The sequence below is a fragment of the Triplophysa rosa genome, linkage group LG19 (assembly GCF_024868665.1).
Source record: "Triplophysa rosa linkage group LG19, Trosa_1v2, whole genome shotgun sequence".
NCBI lineage: Eukaryota > Metazoa > Chordata > Actinopteri > Cypriniformes > Nemacheilidae > Triplophysa > Triplophysa rosa.
Window position 1 is genome coordinate 8,871,632 of NC_079908.1, and position 14,702 is coordinate 8,886,333.

The 14,702-nt window shown below is 42.1% G+C and overlaps 1 protein-coding gene across 1 annotated transcript in view; it reads left to right on the plus strand.

Annotated features, from left to right (window-relative positions):
- adamts2a (ADAM metallopeptidase with thrombospondin type 1 motif, 2a) overlaps positions 1 to 14,702 on the plus strand; it is a 71,807-nt gene that overhangs the window by 20,316 nt on the left and 36,789 nt on the right. Inside the window, exon 3 of the mRNA XM_057360610.1 lies at positions 10,832 to 11,000. Within this exon, the coding sequence (XP_057216593.1) occupies positions 10,832 to 11,000 (169 nt within the window). The remainder of the gene's footprint in view (positions 1 to 10,831; positions 11,001 to 14,702) is intronic.

Consider the following 14,702-nt stretch of genomic DNA (forward strand, 5'->3'; position numbering starts at 1 on the left):
CATCACAGGCAAGCACAATCGGCTTTGGTGCTGTATAACAGACCTGAAAAAGCTCAAGCTTGACTACACATTCTCACTCCCGACTCGTCACATATTGATGTTCAAGCAGCTCCCCTCTGCATTGCTTTTCAACGCGCGGGGTAGCCCTTTGGCGTTGTTTTTCGACATGCGGGCTATCCGTTCCTTTCCATGAGAAACAATTGCCGTCAACACACAGACACTATCTTTGTTAATTAAACATAATTTCACGAGTTTGCCTATGCAGATAATAACAATAGAGCAGGGGTAGAAAATGGTATGCGTATTTTCTTTGCTGTCCGGGGAGCGGGTCCGGGCCCGAACCCAGAGCGCACCCCAAAAGGCATAATTAATGCAGGACAGCAGCCGGGCAACGCATACCACCAAAAGACGCAAGGCTAGAGGCTGCAGAGGTGGTAGCCTACGTTTGGAGTAAGGCGAGAGACGGAGGATTTAGGCCCTGAGGGTGCGAGCGCTGCTGCGGTAGCGGGGAGAAGATGAAGGCTCCTGTGAGAGGAGTGTCTGCTGCGGCAGCGGAGGATAGAGATGCGAACCCCTGGCAACTGGAAGCATGGGCTCCTGCGTGAAGGATTGCTGCTGCGGCGGTTTAGAGCGAAGATGTTCGGTTGGCATTAAGAGAGATGAGGATGAGCTGAAGTTAGATTATTCGGGAGACGAGGGTCCGATGGCCTTCTCTCTTCTATGTGTGAGCGGTCCGACCGGATGTAGCATTTGAATACCTCTGATGTCCAGGGGCCGAGAGCTTGGATTTGTGGCTGGGAGAGGCCTTTTTTGCCGGCTGTAGTTGCCACGTCAATGTGCCAAGAGCCAAAAAGGAGTTTGTTGAAAACTCTGAATACCCCTTAGATAGCCTTTAATTGAGCTGGCTTGGAGGTGCCAGCAGCCTGAATTACTGCAAATATCTGCGTCCTGATGCTGCTAGGGACGGGAGGTGGTTCCAGGGCCAGGGCGTTCAGTGGAACGGGCATCGGTGTGGCTGTGGACAGCATGAAGGAAGGGCGGGCCTGAGGAAGAGAGAGAGGAAGAAAGGCGGCCGCTGGAGCCGCTTCCGGATGTAACCTCTCGCTTGAGATGGCTCCTGGGGAGGGTAGAAAGTTGGGAGGGTAGCCAGGGCCTGCGTTGCTAGCGGAGACAACCTCACGCTAAAGTTTGACGGAGGGGCAGCGGGCTACTCACTTGGGGGGATAGGAAGAGGAGGATGGAAGACCATAGATAGCGCCCGAGCCACTAACGGAGGCAGCCTCACGCTAGGGTCTGCTCTTGGGGCGGAGGCAAAAGGGAAGGAGGCTAACCCAACCTAGAGTTGGACGGAGAGGCAGCGGGCCACAGGCAGGGGGAGGGGGAGGGGGACGTAGGAAGAAGAGGTAGGGGTGGGAGATAAACTCGATGCATCGATGCGTCGCGATTCATTTTCTAACGATCAAAAATTCAGAATCGATTCTGTGTTCAGTTCAAATTGCCACTGTGCAAGGGCGCGGGCCAAACAGAAATATCCGTTGACAGATGAACATAAGTGTGCTGGCGAATTCGCTTCGTTTAGACCCAGATGGACAAACTACGACCTGTGCCATCAAATTTGAAATTGGCTGTGTGGCAACATTTTGGATTTTGTGAAGACAAAGAGAAAGGTATCAATGATAAGAGCCATACTGTGTGCAAAGTCTGTGGGGCCACATTCAAATATTTCGGCAACACGACTAACATGAAGAAACATTATGCGGTTTCACTCAGAGCTGGAGAAACAGCATTCTGTTTCGCACACTACCAGTTTCAGTCAAAGGACCCTCGAGCAAGTAGCAAAGCTTCCACCGGATTCTGAAAAGGCGAAGCGAATTACCCGGTCAGTGGCGAGTTTTATCGCCTAAGATTTGCGGCCTTACTCCGTCGTGGATAACCAAGGATTTCGCGCTATGTTACAGGTTCTTGAGCTGTGGTACAGTTTGCCCTCACGGCGTTATTTCAGTGAGACAGCGATCCCCGCACTGTACAGTGAGACTAAAGGTCATATCTTAGATTCACTAAGCAATGCGGACAGAGTGGCAATAACATGCGACGCATGGACATCAATTACAACAGAATCGTATGTCACAATTACTGCACACTATATTACAGATGAATGGAAGCTTGCGGCTTGTGTTTTGCAAACGCGTGCTATGAATGAAAGTCACACAGGCGTGAATATTGCTGAACTGCTGCACAATGTTGCAAACGAATGGAAAATAGTGAAAACAAACTGAAATCAGACGTCGTCACAAGATGGAACGAGATGCTTGAAAGATTTCTTGAACAACAGCTGGCTGTCTGTGCTGCGTTACTATCACACGAGGTGAGAAAAGGCGCGGCTGAAATTTTCACTCTCACAGAATCGGATATTTCATGCGCTGAGGATGTCATAAACACCCTTAAGCCTATGAAAGATGCCACCCTTCTAATGTCAGAAGAGAGCAGCCCCACAGCGTGTTTAATTGCTCCATTGCATGCTAGCTTGTATATCCTAAATGACCTAAATGTAATAGCTTTTGTTAATAAAATAAAAGTTTTGAAAGAAATCTTCATTATCATTTTTAAGATGGCAATATTGTCAAACAGAGATTCTAACTACAAACAAAAAGCATAGCAACTTGGTTAAAATGTAAAGTTCATGTATTTGCACAGCAGAATAATTAATTACCAAAAATGTATGTTAAGAATCGTTTTGGAATCGAATCATTACTCCCAGAATCGGATCGGATCGTAAAGTGTCTAAAGATTCCCACCCCTAAGAAAGAGGTGGGGAAGGGCAGTGGGTGGGCCGGAACCGCCGGCAGAGGCATGCTCGCGCTACTGGGACGGTTAAAGCAGAGATGTTTGGCTATGGGTGATATGTTGGTGTTAAGTGGTATGTTTGTGGTTATGAAGGACTGGCTGAGATCCAAATAAGGTGTCTTAGGAAAGGCATTAGTGCGAGGAAATGGGAACGGTTTTTATTAATGTAATGCACGGTTGCTTCATTGCCTTTGTGATGCTGGTGGTGGACCGTTTTGTCCCCCACGGGAAGGCTGAGACGACCAGAGGATACGACTCGAACAGTGCTGGGGATGTTAGTGACTCACTGCGGTATGTCCAAAAGTTGGGGGGCCACGTAGATGCGAACCAGAGGCCTTGGTATATATGGGGAGAGAAGTCTGTTTTTTATGAAAGAAGGATAGGCTGTCCCGTTCTTCAAGGAAGGTTATCCGTAAACTGAGCTTGTTGCAGCTTGAGCTAGTGAGGGATCTTTGATCCTCGAGCGCGTGGACAGAGGAATTTTAGGGCTGCCTCTGCGGCCGGAAGTTAGGCAGACGGAAAGAGAAAGTTTTCTGTGGCAGCATATGCCGAATAAATGCTGACGATCCGGATGAATGGGCATCACTATGTAAGCAGAAGTGATGTCTACTTGGCCAGCCAAGCACCGCGACCTGTGTTTATGTCAATGTACATTTACATTTATGCATTTGGCAGACGCTTTTATCCAAAGCGACTTACATTGCATTGTACTATACATTTGTTTCTGACTATGTGCAATCCCCTGGGATCGAACCCATGACCTTGGCGTTGCTAGCGCCATGCTCTAACCACCGAGCCCCAGGAAAGCTAAGGTGGTGGTTTAGTTGATCTTTTGGTATTGTAGTAATTGTAATTCTTAAAATGAGATAAGGCTATAATGTATGGAGGTGGAGTGAGCAACAGGATCGTAGGCCTATATGACTGTATGGCTAGACATGAAAGCGGCTTGTCTATGAATAGGCACAGTGTTACCCGGATGGATTTTAGCGGTTCAGTTGAAGTGACTGCTGGTTAACGTGTAGCCTTAACTGGTTGCATTCGCTCACCATTTCATATTGTTATAGTCTGCCAACAAAAACAAAGAAGTGAGCAAATAGAACAGATTTATTGATCATTTGGCTGTATTATGTATTAATAAAATACAGAGTATGGTACAGACTAGGGTTGTCACGATATCATAAACACGTCTTGCGATAGCCTACTATACCAGCTGGAGTATCATGAAACCAAATTGTATCACTGTGCAAGCAAAGTAGTGGTGATTCATCATTTACGTCTACAAAATAAATCAAGATTTACCAAAATATAAGCCTAAAAATGATACTCATTTTGCATTTTTAGGTAAATTCTAAAGTATTTCTACGACACTGTTCCCGATGGAATTAATTAAATGTGCAAAAGTTCATCTGTAGAGCAATGATAGACTTACTTTAAACGTAAAAGCAAAACAGCTGGTAGGTTGCAGCAGTGAAACATTCAATCGATTCATTCAAAACAGATTCGGTGACTCGCTGAATCACTGATTCTTCAGAATCGTTCGAAAAGAGGATTCATTCAAAACGAAAGGCTGCTGTTGTTGTTCAGAGAAAAGCAAGCGTTCTGTTTTAAACTGTTGGAATTGGTGAAGAAGTAGCGCTAAAACAGTCATTTAATGCTGTGTAATATTCACTTCATGTTTATTGAACTGTATAACATTGATCGCTTGTATGTCGCTTGTCTATAGGAGAGCTCGCTTGAGCTGATAGGGTAGATGCTGTGATTGCTGATAGCGGATCAGCCGAGCTGATTATCTGCTCCTCCCAAACATCATTATATGATGAGTCCGGAGTGAGAACGAGTTGAGTTTGACTGATCTTGGTCTTCAATACATACTGTCATGTATAAATACTCTCAAAGACCTCAGATGTGCCTTGGCTTTGCTTAAAATGAAAAGTGTACACACATTACTAATGTTCTGTATGAATGAAAACACAAAGCAAAGCAGATTCTCTTTGCGATTCTTAGTGAAGCAAAGCCTGTTTAAAAACAAGGTTAATATCCCATTTTCCTACAGTATAACCAGGTCATGTTTGTAGATCGTCCAAATTCGATCTCGAATGAAACCTAAACCTTTGCCGCCCCTCGTACTCCCAGGCTGGTGTTAAATAACAGTCATCAGGAACTATGGAAAAACTGCTCTCATCCAGAATTCAAAGAGCCTAAAATGTACACAGCTGGTCTACCATGTGCTGTACTCCACAAATGACAGTCAACCTTTCTGGCTGCTACTCATCCAAAGCAAAGAATTCCAGCAGAAGGAAGACTGTAATCTGTTAACATTCCTATTTATGTCAATGGCAGACCTGTTCATCCCTGAAAGTATCTGCCCAACAGCCCACAGGAATAAAACAAACGTTCAGATTCTTTGCCGAAATTTCCCCAGCAGAGATCATCCTGCATTTAAAGAAAACTGTGCTAAGGTTTTTTTACAGCGATGCATGGAAGATGCCATGTGGTGTCCCTTTTGGTTCTCCAAAGAACCATTCACTCCAAGGTTCATATACACTGTAAAAAAAATGTTTGTTCCACAAGACCTCGCGGTATATGTTGAGAATATGATATCGCCATTAAATTGACTCAACAAAATGTTTTTGAGGCCACAAATACCCTCATAAAGTCCACTTACAAACTAGTTAAGACAATAAAAACTCAAAATATTAAGTTGAATGATCAAATGTAGATACTGCAAGTTGTATCAACTTAAAAAATCAAATTAAAACAACTAAATTGCAATACTTTTTTTTACAGTGAACGAAGCATTTCTTTCTTTATTTTTTATAACCTTTTTGTCTACAGCAAACAGCATTTTGAGAAACATGAAGGTTATTCAGATGTTCTTTATGGAACCGTGTAGCATCTTTATTTTTAAGAGTGTGTAGTCACATGACTCCTGCGATTGACTCGAGTCAAATAGTAGCTCATGTTTTTTTACTTGTCATGACCCACAATCTGGCAACATTCCAGTGAGTAATGGGACAATATAACATGTAAGTGTGGTGATCTGTCCGTCGCCACTATAGTCTTGATATATCATTACACACAACCACCCACACGCGCCTCTTTTCATCATCGGCCGTGAAGCACAGCTCAGTTTTACACTATATAAACAGCCTCCTGCATGAACGGATTCCAGCGCGTTTCCTACCGTCTCATTCGTTGAGCTCACGCTGTCTGTTTGGTTTTCCTCTTTGTGTGTGTCTGACCGTCCAACACATTAGCACTCGGTCTCGTCTCAATCTCTGTTCGTTTTCAACTTGAATTGAATCAGTCAGCTTGGAGACAAGCGTAAGCGCCGTGTCTTATATCATAATGACAAAGCAGTGTTTCTCTTCCACCGTGACGCCTCAATGCAAACGGGAGCTTACAAATTGACGCTGATCGTTTTTACTCCCAGGTGTGAATTGAGTGTAAATGAAACCTATCCATTCTTACTCCTTGAAGTGGCGAGAGTAATTTGATAGGTGCTGGAAGATTGAAATTGCACCTTGATGAAGCATCTTGGCCATCGACTCCTGTTACATCCGACATCCAGAAAAGTTACGCTAGAGCTGAACCGGCCACCTGGAGCCGAGAAAACTGGAGGCAGTAGAAGGAACTGAATTGCAATAATAGCTGTCGAAAAACCAATATCAGCAATCGCACACATAGAGAGCGGTAATTTACTAAAGGCGGCAATGCTAGTAACTTATCTAGTAACTTAATATTTCAGGAGCCTGAGGGGAGCCAAATTGTTTTCACAATAGTGTAGCTTTTCTAGTAACAAGCTGTGTCTGCCAGCGAGGAATGGTGTGCACTATGCAGCTGTTTTGAGGTTATATTGTATTGTGTCTACAAGTAGACTGAGGCAGCAGAAAATGCTCACACAAGTTGTCTTCTCTCAAATGGAGCATTGGGAATTCTGATTCATTCTGAGTTGTTTATTCCATTTGAATAAACAATAAACAGAAAAAGTTTCAGATCAACATTTTTAGTACTTATACAGAGTCACAACAGAGGCAGGGGTTTATGGATTTTTAGTATACAGTATATCAGGGCTGTAACCACATCTTGAATGGGGGGCCAATCCATTTGTGTAGAGGAGGGGCGTATATTAACAATATGCATACATTCATTGTTATTGCTGGAAATAAGAATTGTCTTATTGTGAAAATATTATATTAAATCAAATAAACGTTTGAATACATATTATGGCTGTCAGACGATTAATCATCGCAATTTGTGTATGTTTGTGTTTACATAATATATGTTTGTGTACTGTGCATATTAATTTTGAATTTATAACTGCATACACATACATTTAAGAAAAATATTTAAAAAAAATAAACATTTATATATAAATAAATATGTGTTTCCTAAATATGTGTATGTGTACGTATATAGTATATAAATACAGATTCGCTTAAAGCTCGTCAGTAACATCTAGCGGCAAGGTTCCAAATTGCAACCAACTGCTCACTCCACCCCTCCCGTTCGAAACACTACGACGGCTGACAGAACATGGCAAATTATATGCAAGGTGACCCGTGGTGTATGTAGATAGAAATAGCTCATTTGAAGGTAATAAAAACATAACGCTTCATTGTGTAAGCTCTTTATACACCTCTGAAGACTTAGTTATGCATATTATATTGCATTTCTGTCAATAGCACCTCCAAAAAATTACACACTGGACCTTTAATAGGACTAGGTGTTATAATCCCACTATTTCGGCACAGTTGAATTGCCCAATAGGACATTTCCCATGCCTTATGCATGACAGGGGGGGAGCAGTCAAGAATATGAATAGAGGAAAGGTGGTCTGAGGTTTCACTGGTTCGTCGGGTAGGCATCCTCTGTGTTTGTGAGATAAATGATTATAGAAATACATAGCATACTTACCTTTCCTTGCTATTATCAGAGAGGCATCTCATGAGTTGTGTGTCCAAACCCACTTTCATCACATCCATTATCCTGGGTGAAAGATGCTTTTTGGTGAGGTGCTGCTGATAATGCCCTTTGTGTGGTTCCCATCAATGTGACACATCATCAGTTGTGCACCTCAGCCTCATTGGGTGTTTCGGCCCTTTATCACAAGACACCTTCAGTCAAGGGAGGCCCACCGCAGGTTGATCTGACCTGGTTGTGTGTCGCTTGTTGCAAGGTCATCTGGCAGCCCATGCTGTGTCCATCTGCCTGAACCACAGCCATTGGCTTCTTCTTTCCTGGCCAGTTCTTGATTATCCTCTACTGGACCTGTCCTCTGAGAGTGACCTACTTGTCAGCTATGGGGACCTCTGCATTTTAACTCTAAATGTAACTATTTTCTCATTTTTTCTTTAAGTCTCCCCAACCGGAAACTGCCTAGGGTTCTGACCGTGAAACGCAGAAGTCACGCATGCATAGAGCCCATTCCACAGCATTCCTAGATGCATAATTTGCGTAGCTGTAATTTATAGGCGGGGATTATGCTAATTATGAATGATCGTGCATGCACGCCTTATTTGCGAATGATTGGATTTCATTAACATACACACATTTTACTATCAAATCTGACGTTTACAAAGTATTTGTGATTCCGGAGGAGAGTTTTCGGGAAGGTCCGTTTTACGCGCAAATCACTCATATACTGTATGTACGAATGTATGACCCATTATGTATCTGTTTTTTAACTCTTTTGATTTTTAGTACATAGACAGTTCAGTCCAGGTAAAGGCCACCCAACAGGCCCTGAAATCAATGGAAGGGTGCATTTGGTTCGACTGGTTCTGTTGCTGAATTTTGTTTCCTTTTGCAAATACCCCAACAGACTAGAAACATTTACTAGGGACTGTTTATACATGACTATAAAACCCTAAAATTGTTGATGCTCTGCTTTTGTGAGCCAAAAGATAGGCATTAGCCATGGTTTTTCCATGAGGAAAGAAAGGCTTTGATTTTGAAGATGGGTTCCATTTCAGATTAGGCCTACAGGATTTGGATATGCCCCAAAGGACTCCAAATGGAAAGAATTATTCACTTGAAAGCCACACTCGTTCGATTGTCCAGTAAAACCCCAGTTGACGAGTTCTTCCCAAGATTCATAGTATAAAGAATTTTAAGATGGCATTATAAACGAAAGTCTTTGAACAGGAATCGAACATTTTTAGTTCTCTTTTTAATACTTTTCAAGTCTGATTTATTTTAATTGAACCACTGGGCTAAAATGAAATATTAAGATTTTTCTGCAGATCATGTGGAGCTACTTATATAAAAGTGGAAACATCATACAGCATTTTAAATATAGTAAAACTGAATGAGACTAATAATTATTTAAGATGTGTAAAACCAAATTTGGCCCAAAATAAAAAGTCTAATGATTTGTAACATACTATTAAATATTGTACTAAAATAAATCTTGGTAATATCGTTTCACAGTTTGGATGTTACAGTAATTGGGTAGATGCACATGGGACCAAAATGCAATTTAAACTATTTTTTAAGTAGACTTAATGTGGCACTCGTGAAATCAAAAAAAAAAAAAGTAAACATTTTAAATCTACTTTCCATAGTACAGTGTTTTAATTGTGTTTTAATTTAGTGGCTTTCCTTAGCAAACATATAAAATCATTTGCGATTAAATACAAATTCTAATTTACTGACAAAACGTATTTTTCTTAAAAAAATCCAGTATGACTTAAGTTTGTTATGTCATCATTTTCTCCCTCACCTCTCACTTTTTCCCGAATTGTTGAATGTCTGGTAGACCTATTCAGGACATTAGGAAAGGAAAAGATTCTTAAACCTGTCCTGCGACACAGTCGTTGCCTGCTGCGTTTGAGATCATACAGACTGGTTTTTGGATGCTTCTTTGGAGAGCACAATGCTATGTGTTTTGCTTAGCTTTATTGTCAGCACATTCACTCTGGCTAGCATTCCTCCGTGACTTCGTGCAACGACAGCCCTTCATGCAGTGGTGTCGATTTATGCCTTGCGTGGGCATTTCCTTCGTAATGAACCCCCGGGGGATGCGGGCGGCAGTGAGGGAGGCGGATGGGACCGCTCTCTGTGTAATATTTCCTGGGAGACCGAGCTAAACGACCAGCTCAGCGGCCCCGGCTGGGCTCTGCGGTCTGTTGGGCTTTGGTTTTGTGATGACTGTAGCTCCGGCACAACTTTAATGGCCGTACTTGAAGTTCACATTTGATATTCCGGCACATCAGGGAAAGGGAGCTAACCTTGCTATCGATCTGCACTCTCGTTCGGGGCTGTCTAATTTGCTATGGACGCAAAGGGAAAGGACCAGGGAAAGCCAGCGAGTCATTGGGAGCGTTGGGTGTCCCTTCCGTGCTCTTTAATCGATTCGACCTATGTGTCTAAGGCCCTGGAAAATCTCTCTCTCTCTTTTCTCTGTTGTTATGCACACAGTGCCCCTGGCACCAGGCGCAACCCGTCACTCAAACCAAATGAATCTCAACTATGCTGCAAGAACTGAACAAGAGCTGTCAAGTATATATCTGTCAGTGGGTTTGTTCACCCTGGCAAAGAGATTCTTATTGATCTTTGCAAACGGTTGGAATTTCCCTCTTTGGACTCGCACACCCATGGTTTTGTAAATTGCATAAACTAAAAGATCTCATGTTCACTCTGTAATAAAATCTGTGAGTGCACAGGAATATTAGCTTGTGTTTATTTGATTTTTTATCATGGCTGCCGGTGTCACAGGGTTTCTGGACTGGTGGTGGCCTGGATGCTGAATTGGAAGTAGAAAGAGAACGAATCGATCTGGAGATCAGGTTGCCCGAGGGTTCCTTCCAAAGCTGATGAAAACATGATAGCAGGCCTACAGAAATAGCCCTTATAGCCGATTCACTTGATGGACTTGATGTGCAAGCTCTGTCTCTAAAAAGACGTGTTTCTCTCTTTTTACTGACTTTCTGTGCTGTTCTTTTCTTCTCTTTCTCTCCCTCTCAACCCGCCCACCTGCTGTCAGGCGGGGATGATCCGAGCAGGTCAAGAGGAGTTTTTTATCGAGCCGCTGGAGAGAGGAGGAGACATGACAGGAGAAGAGGAAGGAGGGCCAGGACGACATCACATCGTCTACCGCTCCTCTGACATCAAGAGGCCGCCTGTCAATCAGCCGGCCGACTTTCACCCCAAAGGTCAGATCCGCTCAACCTTTCCCTTCATGACATCACAATGGCATGCATGTTGATGACTAGAGGTAATGTCGAGAAAGTGAATTATTTTACTGTGGATTACAGTGTGTTTGCTGAAAATAGGTCTATCCGGTTGTATCGAGTTGCTCTCTGCGCATCCTCACAAGTTGTCTGGCAACAATTGACATCCTTGCTGGGGTTTTTTTTCAGATATACTGTATATATTTTTAAATGCATTAAAATGTTGTAGCAGTCCCGGTACTAGGCTGGCTCAACGCGGGGGGTAATTATATTATCCTGGTTGGACAGATATATAATCATAGTTCAGTCATTGCATGTTTTTAATTTTATTTGAAGAATTTATTTTTGTATATTTTTTAATTGTCTGGTGGATATTTTTGGAGGGGCACAAGAAAAATCTGGGGGGGGCAATGCCCGGCCCTGTTTTGGAGTACAAACCGAAGCTCAGCTTTGAGAATAATTTAAGAAGACTTGGCAAAAAGCTACACATGTGCAAAGTTAAAAATGTCTAAAAAATATTACCACAAGAGAGGTTTGTTGAGCTTTTTGTTCTTCTATGCATTTTTTGGTATATTAGAATAAAACCCTCATGATGTGCTGTGGTTTGTCCTGTAAATACCTTTAAAGTTTAGCGTTTTATCAATGTTGTATACAATATACGATACACTTCATATTTTGGTATAATCTCACCTGAGGGGACATAAAAGTAAATACAAATATGTCCCTCCCACATGCATTTTAGACATTGTTATATCATTACCATTTGTGTTCTTCAGGAAAAAATGTATTTTCATGTTACACATGCAAAATTTGCAGAATATGGGTTTGGAACAACACTGGGATGAGAAAACAAACTATTTTCCTTGACTTGCAGAATTCGTCAGAATCAGGATATGAGGACATAGTGAGCAAAGTTCTCCAGGGCTGAGTCATTGCCCTTGTTGTCCAGTACCTCCACTGACTCTGTCAGCGTCCTGTGTGAGACGTGTGAGAACAGACGCAGCACAAGTCATAAACATCTGTAAAAAGCATTCACATGTCACTTTGGGTTTGAGCGGTGGAGTTCAGCCGGGGGATACGGGGAGTCTCGACATGCGTCACGGTCCCTTTTCATTTCTCTTGCTGAGATGGTTGTTTTGGAGGACTGCGGGAATCTCTTGACTGCAGTACCTTTCGACAAAACTCTGTAATTTAATACAAATAAAAAAGGGGAATGTGGGATCTTTACGTCCTGTTTCCATTTTAAAAAATCAGATGTGAATTTGGCTTGGCTGAGGAAAGCAGTACATCTGTCAGTCATGTTCCTTACAGACGTGCCTGACTCTCAGAAAAAATCACAATGTAATTCTTCAGATGTTTTTTCTTGGTGGAAGGGTTGCACATGTGGCAGTAGGCATGAGATTGTTTTCAAGTGTGGATTTGCCCAGGCAGGTGCTGAAGCTAACAGAACAGTATTTGATGTAGGCCTATGTGAAGCTCTAGTCTTGAGCAACGCTATTTGTGTCTGTGTGTTTTTGTGCCTGTGTGTGTGTGTGCACAAGCATAAGACCTTCTGGAAGTGTTGTTCTCAGTGAATTCCAGCAGAGGCATGCTGGACTCAGACAGTCTGTGTCTACGTGGCAAAGTCTGATGAGAGTTTAAGCTCCTCTTGGCAGCCGCAGAAAGCTCAACATTCAGAGTTACTGTAAAAGTGGCGGGGGAAGAAATAAAGAGAGAACAGTGAGCAAGTTTTTCCTTTCGAACACAGCCTGCGAAATTGAGTTTCATAATCAGAGCTGCTGGAAAAACTTCTTGGCTTTGTTTACATAATTCGATCATAGTTTATATGGTTTAGATAACTGTGTTAGAGGAGTTGCTTACTCTTGAAACTTGAAACTCGTTGCGGTACTGTGGATATTGTTGCCTCTTGTATGATAAATTGCTTGTGATGTTCCTCATTTGTAAGTCGCTTTGGATGAAAGCGTCTGTCAGAGGGATTGAATATAAATGTAAATGAGTGTTTTCTGGATTTGCCGTGCACATTGGATCTTGATTTGCTCTTTGACCTTCAGAAAGATCTTGCACTTGCGACCCAAAAATGGATAGTTCATCATGTACTCACCCTCTTGTCATTTCAAACCTGTATGACTTTCTTTCTTCTACTGAACACAAAAGAAGATATTTTGAAGAACGTTGGTAACCAAACAGCATTGAACCCCATTGACCTCCATTGTATTGACACAAAACCACGAAGACATTTTCAGAGAAGAAAGAGTCATATACTGGTTTTTAATGACATGAGGGAGAATAAATAATGACAGAATTTTCATTTTTGTTGAACTATCCCTTTAAGCTCTCCCTGTAAGTGGTTGTATAGGATTTTGGTCCGTGCCAAACATCTAAATGACCTCAGTGGCTCTGGAGGCTCTCATTCTGAAGAACTTTCATTCACAAGTGAAAACTCACTTACTGGATCATCAAATGACTTCATGTTGCTGTAAACTGAGAAGGAGGATTTCACAACACTAAATCGTCATTACTCTGTGCTTTCTCAGCTAACATTTTCTTCACTGCTTCACTGATGGATGAACATGACCTCTGCTGTGGACCATTTGCTACTTGAAGACCACTATCTGTCCGAACAAATGGAGGACATGGTCATTAGTAAGGGGTAATGTACAGTCGGTCGGTCAGTCTTGCAAAATATCACGCTTTATCTAGAAGGAATCTATTTTATGATAATGACCGGCTGACTGTACATTGTCCAGTTTATTAAGGCCACTTGTCACATAACTTAAGTAACTGTTTGGGCACAAACTTGGAACCCAAAGATAGTATTTCTTTTTATTTGAAGTTACTTTATTACGATGTGAAACATACAAGTCTTGGAATAGTGGGTGTTATTATTTGGGCACTTCCATCATTATGGATGTGACATTATCAAGTCAAATCTTAAAATATCTTGAAATTCTTAGAGAATGTATTTACTACCAATATGTTGAATCATCTGTCTCACAGGAGTTTTCTGTTTTAAAAGAGAAAAATTAATGCGTTATGGAGGTGACATTCTCAGACAAAACTTCAAATATACATTTTTCAAAAATGTATTTATTACCAATATTTTGAATCATCTGTTCATGTTTTACTAAATCCTTGATGATAGAATCCAGACATCAGAAAAATATCAGTCTTTGCACAAGTTTTCTATTTTAAAAGGGGGAAAAATGATGCTCCTTTTATTGGGCAGTTCTCCCTGAAAAGCATGCCCATGGCAAGGTTAAAGAAATAGCCCGCCCACACGCCAACCAACCAGCAATAGGAAGACCCGCTTATCAGATTGGCTGCGCTGCGTCAAGATTGGCTGCGCTGTGGGCCTGCAGCTGCAGCTCGTTACTCCTGCTATAGTAAGAGAAGTTGTGTGTTTGTTTGTTCACGGCATTTCAGTGATGGATGTTATATAAACGGTGGATATAATGCTGGATTTGGAGATTGTTTGAAACTGATAGATGGCCCGGTCCCAGTGCTAAAAGATGCCGGACATGAACTGCACGTCAAACTAAGTCATATGTCTTTGCTTTGTTGGCAATCGTGTGTACGTGCATAAAGTAAAAAACACGAAGGGATTAATGCGATGATGTATTGTGTTCTTGTGCTGTAGTTCCGTCCCCCCTGCCTGCCTTCAGCAGCTCGTCTTTTTTCCGGAAA